Source organism: Desmodus rotundus, chromosome 7, assembly GCF_022682495.2.
Source record: "Desmodus rotundus isolate HL8 chromosome 7, HLdesRot8A.1, whole genome shotgun sequence".
NCBI classification, from domain to species: Eukaryota; Metazoa; Chordata; class Mammalia; order Chiroptera; family Phyllostomidae; genus Desmodus; species Desmodus rotundus.
The window spans coordinates 92,468,759-92,486,084 of record NC_071393.1 but is presented as its reverse complement, the minus strand read 5'-3'; the positions used below and the strand labels follow the sequence as shown (position 1 = coordinate 92,486,084).

At 50.8% G+C, this 17,326-nt stretch overlaps 1 protein-coding gene across 5 annotated transcripts in view; it reads right to left on the bottom strand.

Annotated features, from left to right (window-relative positions):
- TLN2 (talin 2) overlaps positions 1–17,326 on the bottom strand; it is a 412,505-nt gene that overhangs the window by 45,769 nt on the left and 349,410 nt on the right. For all 5 annotated transcript variants that reach the window (XM_053928612.2, XM_024567594.4, XM_045201599.2 and 2 more), the window contains 5 exons: positions 15,044–15,145; positions 12,500–12,619; positions 5,398–5,544; positions 1,948–2,114; positions 853–1,036 (listed from right to left, as the gene is read on the bottom strand). In XM_053928612.2, the coding sequence (XP_053784587.1) occupies positions 853–1,036; positions 1,948–2,114; positions 5,398–5,544; positions 12,500–12,619; positions 15,044–15,145 (720 nt within the window). The remainder of the gene's footprint in view (positions 1–852; positions 1,037–1,947; positions 2,115–5,397; positions 5,545–12,499; positions 12,620–15,043; positions 15,146–17,326) is intronic.

Below are 17,326 nucleotides of genomic sequence, written 5' to 3'. Positions count from 1 at the left end.
TCTCTCTCTCACTTCAGAGCCGAATTTCTCAAGCAGGGTGTCTATAGGTGCTGGCTTCATTTCCTCACCCTCACCTGGCTTCCCTGCCTCTCCACAGAAACAGCCCTAGTGGGCGTCACCCCCCGCCTTCCAGGTCCCCCGGGCCAGTGGCCGGCTCTCGCACCTTCATCTTTCTGGACCCCTCAGTCAACTCTGGTGGGCTGAAACACTTGCTCCTGTCAGCTGCATCTGCTTCTCAAACTCCATACTCCATACTCATCTCTGGGTCCTTAAATGGTCTTGAACGGTGCACTCCTCGGGGCCCCTCCTCCTCTCACTCCACACTTTTCCTCCTGTGTGGTCACAGTCACCTTGTACGGTTGTATGGCAACAAGCCCTGAATCTGCGTCCCTGTTACCTGAGCAGGCCTTTGCCCACACACCACCTGTACCTGCCTGTCTCCCTGCCTCTCCTAATTCCACATGACCCAAACTGAACTCGCCTTCATCTCCCCACCCAGGCCAGCTCCCTCCCAAGCGCTCCAGCTTGTACATGGAGCCACCCTCCACCCGCTGATCTAGCCAGAACTGGGGAGTCAGCCTTGCCTCCTCTTTCATCATTATCTCCAAATGCTCACTGCATTCAATTTTTCACCAGGCTGGCTGAGTCTTCTTTACAGATTCCTCTCAAATCTGTCGGCTTGTCGCCCACTCCCATGGTCCATGCCATGGATAATGGCATCCTACCGGGTTCCAAAGCCTGGGCACACCCACGCACGCATTGTTTACTTCTAGGTTCCTATTGCCTTTGGCTTCTTCTGAGGCCTGGTGTGCAGTGTTTGAGAGATCCCCCGCCTCCCAGGCCCACCTGTACCTGGGTCTCGGGGTCATCAGAGCCCAGGCTGGCGGCCCCTAGCTTGACCACCTCGGCAAGCTGGGTGATGGTGGCTGCTGAGGACTGGGCTGCCTGGGCCAGCTTGTCTGGGGTGGACGCGGCTCCAGACACCAGCAGCTTCGTGTCCTCCACCAAGGCTTTGGCTGTCTTCAGAATGTTCTCCCTAGAAGGGGGAGAGACAAATGACCAAGTTTGGTTACTGAATTGGGAAGAAAAGAAACCCTTCATAGGGGGTTTTTTGTTAAACGGCGTTGAGGAAGAGAGGCGATATGTTTCTCCTCCCTTATCAGGGGTGCTCATCTTCATGTGGAGAAACAGAGAGAGGAGAGAGAAGTCAGCCCTGTACTCACATAAGTCGATTACCAGTAAAACTTCAATGAAAGATTCAGGCCCACCAGCTTGGCCACCTGCCCCCAGCCCTGTAGCTAAATGAGAGGTCACCTTCTTTCCTGGGGTTCCCACCCTCCCTAAAAATACTTCACAGCTACAGGGAGCTGTGAGACCACATGGATCAGGGGACCCTCCCTGCATGTCAGCCCAAGAGGCTGGGTCCTGGAAGGGGTGACCACTGGGAATCTCTTCCTGTCCCAGCCCCAGCACAGAAGAGAGGGAAAGGATGCTGGACATATGGGTGGTCTCCAGAGCAAACAGAGACCCTGGCACCAGCCCTTTGAGTGGGTTTCGAGTGGGCTCTGAAGGGCCGGCCCAGGGGGCAGAGCAGGCTCAGAGCCCCACTCCCCAACACAGGGAAGTGCTCTCTGTCCCTGCGCCCGTTGTTCCCAGTCCTGCTGGGGTTGGTGAGCAGATCAGAGGCATCCCTCTCCACTTGGAAAGCGAGGGACAAAAAGCCACCCTCTGCAGAGCAGGCTGGGTTTAGGCTGAGAGGGAGGCCATGCTGGACTTGACTCCGTGTCGACAGCTGGCAAGAGGGGCTCACTTTGATTACGTGGTTCACTTCCCCCGCTGCAACATTGTGTTGAAATCAAAATGAATGACCTCATTTCTGGCTTCTGGGCAGTGTCTCCAATGTCCAGTAGGCCGGCCTGACCCTCTCCACAGCCAGGAGCCCCGTACCTGTGGTCTGCGAAGGTCTCGTTGTTCTCTGCATTCAGGGTCCCCGCGGTTGCAAACATGATGGTGGTGTCCAGGTCGGCAATGATCCCGGACACGGCAGTGGCAGCTGTGATACATGCCTGGGTCCCCTTGTTCCCAGCCTGGAGAGCTGACAGCACCAAGGACACCTGCAGGCAGAGAGGGCACGTCAGAGGCAGCGGAGGCAACAAAGGTGCCCAGTCTGAAAACACTGATATTTTTGCTCTGGGAGTTGAGGCAGCTTCTGGGTTCACAGCACAGTCTGGGGTCAACAGCCTCAGTCTGAACTCCAGCTTTGCTCTCTGCTGGCTACTTAAGCTTGGGTAGGCAGGTTTACCTAGTCTCAGTTTCCTCATCTGTAAGGTGGAGCTATTACTTCTTGTCTACCAAGGGTTGTTGGCAGGATTAAGTGCAGGAAGACGTGAGTACAACGTCTAACATGGAAGTTGGCACCAGTGTCTGGCAGGGGGCAGATGCTATTATTTAATTATGATTATGTTTCTGAAACCATAAGCAGGGATAAAGGATTAGGCTCCTGGGAAAGGTGTGGCCATCTCTGCCCCGTCTGATTAGGTTTTTGTAGAACAACCCCCTCTGCTAACATTCGTCACTCCCCACCTTGGCCACCTTTTTAAAATTTTCGTTTTTGATATACCTTTATATATTCTTCATTTTTAAGTAAGAAGGGCCTCTTCAGTGAAAATTCTCCATAGTGGACCCCAGAAGGGATTGCTGTATGTTACCTCTACCCCAACACTCCCTTAAGCTACCATCTGCCACCAAAAAATTCCAGGGACCTGCGGGTCCAGCAAGTCAGCTAAGTATGCATTCCAGTGTCTTCCATGTCAGCAACCCCACACGCCCCCTGCCACGCCCCCTCCAGTACACCCTCTCTGTTCTTAGAGACACTCCTAAAATACAACCTTGATCCCCCCAACAGGGCCGTGTACAGTTCTCCCTGGCTGTGGAGCGGAGTGAACAGGTTCTACTTCTCTAGCCCCCCGCCCCACTCTTGCCAGCTCCTTAGCAGCATTACAGCTCATTCCTGCCTCAGCCAGCTCCTCACTTCCCCAAACACCCTCAGCTGCTCCCCCTCCCAGGGGGTCTGCCCTCTGCCTGCCATGCCCCCGCCCCTCCTCTTCTCCAGCCAGTGACCTGCTCATCCTGTAACAGCCAGCTCCAAGTCCCCACTGGGATGCCTTCCCCACTGTCCCCTCCAGAGAGATGACTGTACTTCCTGGGGATTCCACACACTGCCCCTGCCCTCTGGATGGCCCACCGACCCCATTATAAACAGCGTGGACCCAGCTGGTGGCCGAGGCCCTCGAGGCCAGGAGCTGTCAATGTGAATCTCTGTGCACACTCACCATCCTTGACTCTGGCTGACCCAGAGAGGAGTCTGCACATGTATTGTGAATGCATTTTTAAGAACACGCTGACCAGGAAAGGGCAGTTACAGCATCAGTGAGAGGCACAGAGTTGGAACGCTATCTCCCTCCTGTGCAGCCTAGATCCCAGCTGAGGCCGTGGACACGGCCTGGCAAGAAGGGCAGAGAGCCTGTTTCCTGAGCACCCGTCACGTCCCAAGGCCAGCCCACGAGCAACTACTTCCCAAGTTAAATCCCACTGTGCCCTGCCAGGAAAAGATGAGTCAGACCGGCACAGAGCTGGCCTGCGAATGAGGGATCCAGTTTCTGGAAAGGACTCCCAGAGGGCAAAAGGCCAATGCAAGTAATCAGAAGGCTGGGAGGGAGCTTCTTCACCGGTGTGAACATAGGGGTGCAAATGTAGTGTCCCACCCACTGCAAAAGGTGTGTGAGTCAGCAGGTGTTTATTGAGCATCTACTAGTTACTTAGGAATGAAGACCAAAAGTGAACAAGTCAAGGGGCTCATGGCTGGGACAGTTATACAAACACAACCAAGACATTTAAGAAACATACGGTGGGGGGTGGGTACGGGAGGGTGGGAGATTAGAAGGGCAGGGACCCATAGTAAGAAACCCAAGAAACCAACAAATCGATTAGTTGTTCTCAACAAGTCTCCTCTCTGCCCTTGGTCCTCCTCCAGGCACCCTAAATCCGGGCTCCTCAGCTGGGAGGAGCAGTGAGACCAGGGCCAGCACTGGAAGATCGCATTGGCTGGCCAGGCTCACCAACATCGTGCAACCTGAATGCCTCCCCGCCCAACTCCCCTGCCCAGCTCCCTTCAAGGTCTTCTACTGGAAAGCTTGGCAAGAGTAACTTCAATGACAAGGAAGGGCTTTCAAAGGAAGGAGGAGAGTGCCTTCCTCCAGCTGAGAGATTTACTTCCTCATCCACTTCCTCTTCTGTGGAGTCCAGGGGCGCCAGACCGTCCTGTGGACTGTGGGAGGTGGCCGGATGGAGTCTTGGCCTGGGCGAGGGTCAGCATACACAGCAGCCTCTGTAGGGCAGCTTCCAGGTGAGGGGTGCCCCACCCACCCTCCAGTCCTGTTGCCAAGCCTCTAAACAGTACAGAGCTCTATGTCCTAAGAACCCGAGTGAAGGAGAGAGAAAGCCAGCCAAGTGCAGATGATTCAGCCTGCACTCCTGCGGCCTGTACAAGAGCTGCCCTGAAAAATGGCCCAGAGAAATAAGCAAAGGAGATACTGGGAATGAAGGGACATTTAGAATCGGGAAGGACTTCCCGGAGAGCAGTGTTAGCGGACTGCTTACACAGAGCAGCAGCTGGTGTTTATTGAGTGAACTGTGTGTCTGGCACTGTGAGAAGCACATACACACACAATTAACCTGCACAACCCCGTGGGCCAGGAATGAGTGATATTTCTTTATCCCCATTTTACAGATGAGGAATTTGAGGCTTGGAAAGGTGAAGTTACTTAGCTGAGACCCTAGAACCCCATCCACTACACGGCGTGGTTCTCTCTACAAATGGCTGCCATGGAGTCAGGACACATCACGCAGGCTCCTGCTCTCCCACCAGGTGCCATGCGATGCCAGGCAGGCGCTTAACCCTCCCCCACACTACTGTCTGGTCTGGAAATAGAGAGGCTACATGAAAGGAACTTTAGGTCCTTCTTACTCATCGCCCCAGCACCTGGGAGCCTCCCCGAGAAGGAAGCCTAAGGAACAAAAGTGCCAAAAGGGTTGCAGGGGGTGCTCCTGGTGCTGACCCTTGACTTTGCTATGGTCCGTCCAGGCTGTTGGCAGGAGAGCCCTTCAAGGTAGCCTGCCTGGGCCCTGGCCTTTGTGGGACAGTCTCTCTCACACTCTCACTTTTTCAAGGCATATGGATCACCCCCAGCTCCCTGGTGTGCCCCATCTCTGGATGACCCTGGGCTCAACGAAGACGACCACACCTGACTCGGCTGAGTTTTTGGCTTAGTTTCCTGCTCACGTCCCTGATCACAGCAGGTCACTATGGCTGTATCTGACCCAAGGGCTGTTCCTTACCTTCTCGGTGACCGTGCGGGCACACTCGATGAGCTCCCTCTTGGTGTAGCTGTCGGTGGGGCACACCTGGAGGGCCCCTGCCTTCTGCACCAGGAAGATGCAGCCGTGGCCCAGGTCCTGCACACGAGTGCGAATCTGGAAGCCGATCTGCGGAGGCAGCCGGGGTGGGGAAGGAGAAGCATGATGGACCTGGCCATTGAGGTCCTCCCTATGTGGAAAATTTCTCCTATGTCCTATGGGAGCCTGGCTAGGAAAATTCCACTGCTATTAGGAGTTTGTGCTTGGTGAAGTATGGAATTTGGTTGATTTTGCTTCCCATTTTTAGAGACTGCAAAATGCCCACAGTCCTCAATAAGCAAGTCTGCACCGCATCATCCCTAGCATATCGCCTGCCTGGTATCGGCTGCCTTTCCTGGCGTATCGCTTATCTGTGTCCAGTACCACCTGATAAGAATGTCAGATGAACTCTGTTAAATAATTCTGTTACTCCTTCAACAAGCATTCATTGAGCCTCTGCTGGGTGTCAGGGCCTCTTCTAAGCAGGTAATGCATTTAATTTCATTTATTCTCCACAACAGCTTTAGAGAGTAATTAGAAGTTCAAAATGTGTAACTTTAGTATTAAAAATATTTTAAAGTGTTCAGATTCTTGGAAGATTGGTATGTTTACCAACCAGAACACCTGCCTCCTCAGCTGTACCCACGGGGAGAGCAACCACACAGGGCCCAGGCTTTTCTAGCAGGCCAGGTTAGAGGTTTCCTTAAAAAGGTGCATTTTTAGAGCTGATGGCTCAGCAGGCACGCATTCTTTTAATGACCTCTGGCTTGCTGATTATAAAAGGTACTCCGCCTAAACCAAGCCAAATGAGCTCCACTGTGGATAAGTTGCCAGCTGTCCCTTTAAGGTGGAATAAATTCTGCGGCCACCTCCCAGAGTTTGCATTCCTCTGGCTCTGTTTCATGTCAGCTTTCATTTGGGTTTGATCAATACAGCTGCCATAATAATCTAACCTCCAGCCCAGATAAGCAACTAAAAGCAAAACAAACAAAAACCTTTAGGCCTTCAGTGTTTTCAAGAAATCACAATAGCAAGCAGCTGTGGCTTATCCTTCCAGCATCTATCGAGGAGAGTTACTAAAAAACCAGGAATAAAGGCTGAGAGATCCGGGCCATCTGGAGGCTGTCTTCCAATATCATCCCAACAGACAGAGTTTAAGGAAAGGTGACTTTGAGGAGTGAAGGGGGCTGCAAATGTTAATTCTCCTGTAATTGAAACACGTCCTGCTTTTAGGGAAAACAGTAATTCCCTTAACCCCTTAAGGCCCAAAGGACGTTTATATCCATTTAATAGAAAATTCTCCTTCTCCAGAAATTTGGGGTGTCTTCTATTGTACCAGGGGGCTGCAAAAGCTTGACAACTGGGCGGGCCTCTAGCCGACCACCTCCCCGAAGACCACAACAGGAGGGCCGCCCCAGGATCACAGGACCCAGCAGCTCTGCAAGCGCATCTGGACCAGCGCAGCAACAAGGTGGCGCTGAGGAGGGGAGCGGCACTCCGATTCAGCCCACAGCAGGGATGCCATTTAAATACAGCTGTTTGCGGGCCTGCTTTCTGCTTAAGGTCCGAGTCCAACTGAAGCAGGGGGAGGCCCCAGTCAAGATTTAAACTCCACCTGGCTCTCAATGCTTCTCTGATCCATCTAGCTGACCCCTAAGTACTCAAGGGTCAGAGCTCAGCCAGAGGCAAGGGCTCTGCTGCGCAGGATGACCGCAGGTCTCTAAAGGATAGGTGCTGCTGGGAAAGTGAGGGAAGGGGCAGATGGAGGAAGAACCATTGATGGAATCTCAAATTTTGCAGACGAAGAGACCAAGGCCCAGAGAAGTGATGTGATTGGCCCAGGATCACATCGCCTGTCAGTCCCTGGGAAAGCCAGCTGAGAATCCAGGTCTCGAGTCCCAGCAGTGTCCTATCCATTAGACCAGCGCTTTTCTAATTTCTTTGATATTTTCCCGCTGAGCAGCACAGCATCCAATCTACACTGTGCCGTGCCTCCCCCCACCCCTACCCTGCCTCCAAACAAAAGCTTTCATGGAACCACAACATGTAAAATTAATAGGGTAACTTATGAGTTAAAATTTATACCTTGACTCAACAAAAAGTCAACAATGAGACTGAGTGAACCCAACTTTAAAAGTCGGGGTTGTGAAAGCTGGTTACAGCCTCAGCCACCAACTCATTTCTGTACGAGCCACGAGCTCATTTTTTGCTTTGGTTGCACAGTGTTGAGAAAATCCTGTTGTGTGTGTCAGTAAAGCAAATGGAGCAGTTTTCTCGCAGTTTCCCGCGCACAGCGGGCAGGACAGAGCTGGTCGGCCTGAGGCCTGTACATACCCCCTGGCCCAGGGTGAGGCACAGGTGGCCCCCACTGGGTTACCATTTGGCCTAGAATACATATATTCAACAGTACATGCAGCTTTTCCTAACAGTTTTTAAAATAGTTCAATTATATGTAAAAAGTGAGGCTTGAGTCCAAAGCCCCTCCCTGAGTCAGGGTTCTGAAGAATAAGGTGTAAAACCTGGAATCCTGCTCCCAGCACAGAGCCAAGCCAGAGCTGTGTTTACAGAACGAGGGGACACTGGGGAAACCACAGGCCTCTTAAATCACTCCCGAATCACCCTGAGGGTGGGGGGGAGAGGGGACCTGCTCCTGAGCTGTCCCAAACCTGAAACCTATGGCAGACATGGCAGGGGGTGGGGATACGTCCTCAACGACACTCGGGCTCCCACAGCCCCGCTCCAAAGGCCATACTCTAACAACACACACCAAGGTCCTGATGCTTAGCCCTCTTCTTGGAGGTGATACTGTGCATGTAGCAAATATGGCAGAGGAGCTGGCACAACGGTCATAAGGGAGGAAATTCCAGTTAGGAAGCACCTGGGAGGAGCGGCACCAGAAAGCAAAGGGACGAAACGACAGTAAGGGAACAGCTGCAAAAGCCCTGGCAGGTCCTGGCCAACCCAGGGCTTGGCCTGGGCAGTGGGGGCTGGGCCAGGCCACACAGTTACCTTCTAGGTGCCTGGAGGCCTGCTGGAGTTTTGGCCATGCAGACGTCCTATACACGTGGCTGCACGGTCCTATGTGAACATGCGGGGGGGGGGGGGGGGTGTAGTATTATAAAGGCCAAGTTGCAATCAGCTTCACTCAGTTATTTTCTCAGGCTGAATGTAACAAAGGGATCTCAGGACCCACACCCCAGCCCCACTCCTGTTCTCAGTCCTGCACCCATGTGGGCCCCATGGGGAGCAGAAAGGACCATGGACCTTGCCCCCAGCCCGGCCCTTCTGTGGCCACTGGACTCACTGGGAGAGCCTGCTAACCTCCTGGGGTCTCCATTCCCTCCCCAGTGACACAGGACAGACTCTGCCCTGCCCACTTCTCAGTGCGGATGGACGACCCAATGAAAGGTACGTGTGAAATCATAAAGCAGAAAGTGCCATGCGAATGTCCACTGTTGGGAAAAGAGGCAGCTTGGTGGAGCGGAAAGAGCAAGGGTTGCCCAACAAAACTGGGTTTGAATCCTAACTTTGCTCCAGAGTTACTTCTTAGCTTCCTTGAAACTTAACTTATTCCAAAAAGTTGTGTAAAGTGGCTTCAACACTGCAGTAGCTGTGTGGTCTCAGGACAATGTCCCCGAGCTCTGAGCCTCGTTTGCTGATATGTGAAGTGGGGAGGACCTCACGATTGCCTGACACGCGCAGGTGAGGGTATCTAGGACGCACTGCGTCCGACTGGCCCTCGGACTTGATAAGCAACTCTCACCCTCTCACTCTTTTCCGCAGGGTCCTCAGTGAAAGAGGACAACAGAATCAACACACTGACCAAGCAATTGTCTACTGGACCGACCGCACTTCCACAGAACGTTTTGTGCCGCCAGAGGGCCATCTACAAAGGGATACATTTTTAAGACTGTATTCCAACAGATAAGGGCTTCAAACATGCTGAATTTCTCAAAGCAACACTAAGTACACGTGGCCGGCCCCCAGGGCGAGCCAGCTCACAACCAGCGTTTATTACAAAGAAATGTTGCTCAAAGACCTTAAACGTGGGGTTTTAAATGGGCCACTTTAATAAGCATGACTTGAACCTCAAGGGTACCCCTCCAGGCCCTCCTTGCCCAAATGAAAGTAAAATGGAGAAGACCGCCTCCAGGTTTTGTGCCTGGAGGGAAATTAGGAGCCTGGTCTTCCTGAGGTTTTGGGTCAAATTTCAATTGGAGGGAGTCAAGAAATGCTCGTCATCGTCTTTACTGCTTAAAAACTAAACGAAATGCACAGATTTTTCTCGGGCTTTAAAAACAATCGCATCTGAAATTGGGTCAAATATACCGTCCCTGGGAGAGCTTGTGAAAGCTGAACAGACAACGATGGACTTTATCTGACAAACTTCACAGTTTCTTCTTAGACCGAAAAATGGGAGGAACAAATAGTGTGTACAACAGAAGCCGGGCATCGCTCTCTGAGCTACAGAAAGTCTCGGAGTGGAAAGTTTAGAGGGTTTGACAGCGGACACCCATCTCCTGGGTGGAGGGAGTGAGGGGGAAGGGCTTTGGTTCTGGCCACAGGCTCTGGACGAAGAACTTCCCTGCCAGCTTGAAGTTTCCTCTGAAACAAAGCTGCAGTCACTAAATCTTCTCCCCAGCATTTACACTCGGGAGCCCAGGCGTACAGGGTCTGCATTTCTTTCCCTCTTTTAAAGAGGAAAGGGATCGTAAATTGCCAAGTTGCCGGGGGGGTTTAAACTTTTCTGAAGAAAGAAGTGTTCACAGTGATGTTAACAAAAGTTTCAATTTTCCATGGAAAAATAAGCAAGATAAAGCTCCTGCTCGATGTCCAGAGGGCAGAGCTGTGACTTTTCCTGTAATTGTCACATTCTGGAAAAGACCAAAACGCTGACTCGGCTCAGCACAGAGCAGGACTGCAGGAAGGGGAGCAGCCTCGGATTTGCCCGGGATATAAACATTTTCACATGCTGTGATGCGGGGCCCTCCTGGGTATACAAGTAATTCCACGGTCTTGGAATAAAAAACTACATTGCTTCAGGGATCTCCCAACCTTCTCAGTTTTCCCCCAAATATCTGTCTGGCAAATGCACACAAAGAATTTTCCTTTGTAAGTCCCCGGTAATTCTATATTCTCTCTGCCCCTTTCTGCTCCAGGTCACACCGCTCGTGTCTGGAATGTAAAATACATCTCAAGATGTAACGGAGAAAAGGGAGAATCTTAATGAAAACATCAGCTGCTACAAATGCAGGGCCAATAACTAAAATTAACTAGTTGTGCTTTTAACAACACATTTTCTTTCCTGGCTGCTTGGGCATTATTGTATCTTTTGCTTCAGTGGTCTGTGTTGCAATAAGACGATCTGCTTGTTTCGCACGTGGGATGGAATGCAGATGTGGAAAGCGCTCGGATAGATTAAGGTGTCCCCACTCAATAACTCAGGCAGGCCAGCATTTCAACTCGCCAAGGCAGATGGTTGTCCGTTCCATTTTTAAAGATTTCTGGAGACAAAGCCAGCCCCCCCTTGCAATCACAGTCTCTTATTAGTTTTAATCTTCCTGCAAAGCCAAAGGCTTCTACCCTTTGTCCAACCAAACTTTTCCTTCCTGCAACCTAAGTGTCCTTACACTTATTTATGAAATTCCAGATGATTGGTCTACTGTTTTTTTAAAAAAAGATGGACCTGTGTCCAGACCCAACAGAACCCTGATGTGGGTCTGTGAGTACTTTTCTTTCTTGGTGGTGACTCAACAGACTCATTAAGAACAGATTTATTCATGCTGCAGCTTCAATGCTCAATCATTCTAAAAATCTCAGAATGCAGGCGCTGTTAGACACTGAAGTCATCCCATGCTAGATATATATGTATGCAAGTACATATATACGGTGCTCCTGTCCACATGCACTGGTACAGCGTGCGCTAGAAAGTGGCTTTTGTTTCGGGTCTTCATACTGTGGCATCGCTGGGAGCCTTTGTTAAGACATGCTTACCCCTGGCTCCCAGGAGCGACAGCGGCACCCAGTAATGTGGGGACACTGAGTGTCATCGCATGGAGAAGGGAAGACCGGTCACAACCTTCTGCCTCCACAGTTCATTTAGGAATGTGGTGGACAGGGTTGGTGCCCAATAAACAGCTTACTGAATTTCACAGAAAGTCGTTCCCTGCATCTCCCCAATGTCTCCGCAATCCAACCCACTATTTTTTAGTTCAGACTGAGCTCTCTAAGGAGCCACATAGGAGCTGGGACTGAGCCCTTTCTGTGTGTTAACACTGATACACATGCAACAGGCACCCCAGGACCCCACCCGCCTGGTGTGCTTCCCAGCGGACCACTCGATTCCTCAGGGGTTTCAGAGATGGGAGCTCTTAGAAAGTGGCCTTGGGGACCAAACTTCAGCCATGTTAAGACTCTCAGGGGTGCAGGCACACTGAGGCAAAGGCTGTGTCGGCCACTACAGAAAGTGGGTTTAGGGGAGGCGGGTGGATGATGAAGAGAAGTCTGCAGGAGGATGGGGATAGGGATCTGGGTCAGTTCTTAGAAAGTCACCAAAAATATCTGGGTAGGACTTTGTTACATGAAAGTAGGCTACCCAGTGCTTCTTAAGAGAGGGGCAGCTAACCCCACACTTCGGTGAGCCTTTGGAGAACATAAAATAATTCAGGGAAACATGCGAGGCAGGAGTGGGAGACAAAAGGAAGATGGCAGTGGGTGTTATGCCCTTGGCATCCGGTGATGTGCCAGGGGACAGGTGACCTGGTAGAACATCGTAAAGAGTCCCTCTGTCTGAAAGCCCACCTCCCCAGATGGCCCCAGACCTCAGCCAGTTGGCCTCAGAGAGGACAGGGAGCCTTGCGCACAGCCTGGGGCTACTGGCTGTAAACCTGGGAGCTGGCAGCACAGCAGCGGGAACCAGGCCTGGTTCTGGCTATGGGGCTGGGGTCTTCTGGAGTGGAGCTAAGCTACGGAGATCCCCTCTCCACCCCCAGAGTGGGCACCAGTGTGGGTTGGCTCCTTAAAATAGGGGCTTAAGGTGGCAGACCTCCTCTGGTTCCGCCGTGGCTGCAGCCATCTGGCCCTGGAGAGCCAGGTGCCCATAGTCACTGGTCATTTGTGAAGCCAGTCCTCCCAACTCCTCCGGGTTAGTAACCGACTTAGTCATCTGGAAAAAGAAAACAAGCAAGACACAAAACACACACAAAGAAAAGCATGAGAATCATGTGTTAATACCTTTGGAAGCCAAAGGATTTCATTCACTTTTAAGCTTTTGGCTCGCATTTGGGGCTGGACACCGGAGGGGGCAGTTCAAGCGAAGCCCATGCTGCAACGCACACAATAGGCCAGGGCCCCTCTCAGGCCAGCGGGACCTGGCCCAGCCAGTGGGCGACATGCTAGGCTCCAGCCACACAGCGTGGAGGCCAGGCCCTCAGGATTCATCGTGGGAGGTGAGAGCGGCAGCCCGGCCAGCCCTGCCCTGTGGGGAGTCCCCCCAGGAAAAGCCCAGGGGGCACAGTCCCTGTGCAGTGCGCACACCCAGTCACACACTCCTGCAGAGAGTTCATCTGGTCTCCAGGGACCCAGAAGTGGGTCCCACTCGGACAGACAGGACGTGAGGACAGGACTGGTAAGAACTTCTCGTGACTGAGAAGTGATGGATAAGACAAGAACTCTGGGGGAAGAAATTTATGGAGCACACAGCTTTGTAGTAAATATGTGCCAAAGAAGGACAAGGTTTTGGCTCCAAATTGAGTTAAGGGTATACCGCAGCCTAAATGGTTAAGATCTACCTTTTCATTATCAAGATATTCTGTATTTCCCTCCTGTTTCACAGAAAAACTTACCTTAGTTCATCCCACCTAGCTAACATGCTAGTTTCCTCTTCCTCCGACAAGCATGCCTTAGTTCTCACAACGGCAGTTGTAACCTCCACCCAGAAAGCGATCCTTGTCCCTCTTGGGTATGAGGCTTCCCACCCGCCTCACCTCTTCTCTTGCTCTGATGACAACATTCTCTGTGGCATTTGAAGACCTCAATTTTAAAGGGCTTTTAAAAAACCCTTTTAAATGACTCCACATCTGTTGAGATGGGATGGAATGTACAGCCATGTTTACCAGGAAGTGTCAGGATTTCAGGCCGAGGTGTGGGGTTCCAAGAAATGCATGCTGAACCCCCAGGAAGCGAGGCTGCCGCAAGAGCTGCTGTATTCGAGCCCTGCCGCGCACAGCACACTGATGCCGGGGCGCCCCGATGCAGTGAAGCAGGGCTCTTGCCAACTCAGGGTACAGGCCAGGTATCCCAGGAGTGGCAATGCAGCTGAGGTGAGAACATGGACACCAAGGGTCAAGACAGGTTGGCCGAGAATCTAGCCTGGCAGACATTCCAGAAACACCCCAAGGCCACTCAAAGTGTCCGCACCCTCGGTGGCACTGTGTTCCCGGCCCCGACGAGCCGGCACTGCCGGGCTGCCTGACCCGACCTGGGACTGGCCCCTGAGCAGGGCTGGCTGGGCCCCACTCCAGCCTTTCCCAGTCACTGAGATGGGCACTGTTCCTCCCGCCCTCCCAGCCCAAATCCTCTTCAACAACAAGCCTGGCACAATCACAGAGTTTCTAAGAATGAGCAGCAGCAGCAGCAGCCAGGGAAGACTTTGTGGTCCAAGCTCAACCTCTAGTGGACACAGGACTACATGACAAAACTGTCCAGACAGGCAGTGGGCCTGCTGGAGCAGGAACCGCGCCATGGGCGGTCTGGCCCTCCAGCTGGGAAGGCTGCTGGACCACTCAACTCGGGCTTATGCGGCAGCATTGCAGAGGCACCTTCCAAAATTCTGTCCCGTGCCACCTGAACCTACAAAAGTTGAGTGGAACTTTCATGGGCGAGATCAGTGCGGGGTGGGAGAGTCCTGTTAATTCCTTGAGGACACCATTTGTCATCTTTTGTACAACTTTTTAACATATCAAGATAGCATCCACTGTCTCTCAATGCCATTTATAGCTAAAGAGTCATGTAATACAATTATGTCTGCATTACATTTTAGCAAAAAAAAAAAAAAAAGTTACCTCTAAAAGTGACATGCTCCTATTGTCATGTCAAGTGTTTTGTTGTTGTTGTTGTTTTTTAAACACATAACTGTGCTGTTTCATTTTGCCTGAAAGACTGGCAATTTTATTGTTCAAGTATTGTAATTTGATTCATCAATCTATGTTTTATCCCCAAATGTCTTCTGTTATACAATAATTTTAATCTCTAAAAACACCTCAAGTCCTTTGTGAGGTGAATAGGACTTTTTTTCTTTCTCTGCAACTCCCAACTTTTTTCTGATTTCCTTCTTGATCCTCATTTTCTCTCCTTCCTGTGCTCCCACCCTCATGCCCAAGTCTCAGTTGTCTCTAATTCTCCCTTGGTGGACTGGGGCTTGTAGACCCCACGCAGCTACAGAGACCACAGATAAAGGGCGGAAGCTGGGGCCCAGGAGGAACTAGAAACACCAACTAATCTCTCCAACACAGAGCCAGGAACTGAGGACTCGGTGGGGGTGCGGATAAAAGGGCACGGACAGTGGGTGGGGCAGTTCTTTTCTTCTTACCATTTCCTGAGCTGTTACCGCAATGGCTTTAGAGTATTTGACCACAGTCGTCTGATAGTCGACAAATGTTCCCTTTGGTTCTGGAGGTGTGCCATCATCCAGCTAGAGGAGAGGAAAAGAACCCAGAGGCCATAAGAGGACAATTGAAATGCGGACTGTATGTATTAGAGTTAGGAACTTCAGAACTGGAGAGGCCCTCAGGGTTTCTCTTGTCCAGTCACCAGAATCACACACCTTTGCAATGAGGACTCCCACAGGGGTGCATGTGAGGCATTTGAGGTACACAGAAAAGGAGGTGCCCCAGCCTTGTCTGAGACGGAGTGGGGGGCCTTTCCAGAAGAACGATGTTTTAGCCAAGTCTTACCAAGGAGAGGAGTCTGCTGCATGTATAAGGTGGCAAAGGTGTCCCAAGGACAGGGAATGGCATCCAAACATAAAGGTGGGAGTGAGCTGGACGGTTGTAGGGAAGCACAGTGACAGAAGAGGCTGGGAGAGGAGGCAGAATTTATATCAAAAAGGGCTTCCCTAGATGTCTCTACCCTGGAACGCTTACTTCTGATCTGAGTTGAGAAAGAAGAAATCAGAAACACCAGATGTAATTTGTTACTCGTCTGACTCTACGCGCAAGAGGAATTGAGAGAAGGGCGAGATCACTGTGAGGTGGAAGAGCTAGAGAAATGGCACAATGGCTGTTTCTTAAAGGGTTATATTGGGACATACTGGTTCAGAAGCCTTGCATTCAAGACCTGGTTCCAGGGCTTGTGAATAGGTCTCAAGCTGCTGGCTTAAACTCTCTGAGTCTCAGGTCCTTCGCTGGAACCTTCTAAGCATCAGAAGGTCAACTGAGATCATACCCGGCCAAGAGTTACATGAAGGAAGAGGAGATGATGACCATGATAATGAAGAAGATGACAATAATGATGTTAATGTCAATGATGATTATGATGAAGAAAAAGGCTACCTGTCTTCACCACCACATCATCGTTACTGTCACCACTGGCTGCTGAATGACAACAGGTGAGAAGACAAGGTGAATATACATAAAGGAAGACTAAGAACAGTGAACAGTGGGGGATGTTCAAAGTGGTGGGAATGAAGCTGAATCTGTTTAATGAAAAACCTTGCCCTGGCTGGTGTGGCTCAGTAGACTGAGTGCCAGCCTGAGAACCAAAAGGTTGCCAGTTTGATTCCTAGTCAGGGCACATGCCTGGGTTGCAGGCCAGGTCCCCAGTTGGGGGTGTGCAATCCCTTACACACTGATGTTTCTCTCCCTCTTTTTCTCCCTCCCTCTCTAAAAGTGCATAAATAAAATCTTTAAAAAAGAAAAACCTTGAAATCATGAGAAAAATGGTGGCAGTGGGGGTAGGCAATGACACATCTGAGAAGATCTCTTTGGCAGCTCTGCCAGGTAGCTTATAGTCAGGGAAGAGACAAGGAGCCAAGAAGACAATTAGAAAAATGTTAGATGCAGTCTTCAATAAGCGCTACCCCTCATGAACAGGTGTAAGCTGCAATGTGAATTGAAGGAACGTATTGCAGAAGCCTACGTGTGATAATGGGTGCACTTGGCCTGGGATGTAACTTCCACCAAACCATCAATGCAAACTCCAGCTACATTTGTTTTCTTGGGTTTCTTTATCAGGGAGATAGATGCTGCCAAATATCTCCATCACACCGCGGGAGCCTTGTGGGTCAGATGAGGATTGAGTTGTGGACTTGTACACTCAGTCTAAAGTACCTATATCTTCTTAACATCAGGAGATGTGCTGAGAGCCTTCCTATGAGATGTGGCGTAGTTGCGAACACTCCAGCATTTGGGAGCTAAAGGGCAGCTTAGAATACAGGGGCCAAATGGCCACCAGGATGAACCTTCTTCGAGTTTGAAGATAGTGGGCAAAGTAAGAACAAAAGGGTGAATTTAAAAATTTTCACATGTAGTTGAAAGAACTTTCCTTTATTGTGAGATTATAGCCTTCCTACTGTTTTTGATGTTAACACACTCTTTTATGAGATAATACTGATGTAGATAGCAGTGTTTTTGCTTGTTTTATTTCTTTAGATTCTTTTCTTGCCCTACCTCCTCCCTGGCCAAAAAACCCCCATGCTAAACATAGAAAAGATACTGGGTCACAAAATCCTGAAGGATGAGAACTAATGTCATTGAATGGGAAAACCAAGGTTCAGAGAGCTTGAGTGATTTGTCCAAGGTAACCCATGGAGCTGATTGTTTCCTATTAATTTATTAGTCCCCAACCTTCTGAGGCTTACTCACAGGGAGAGAAC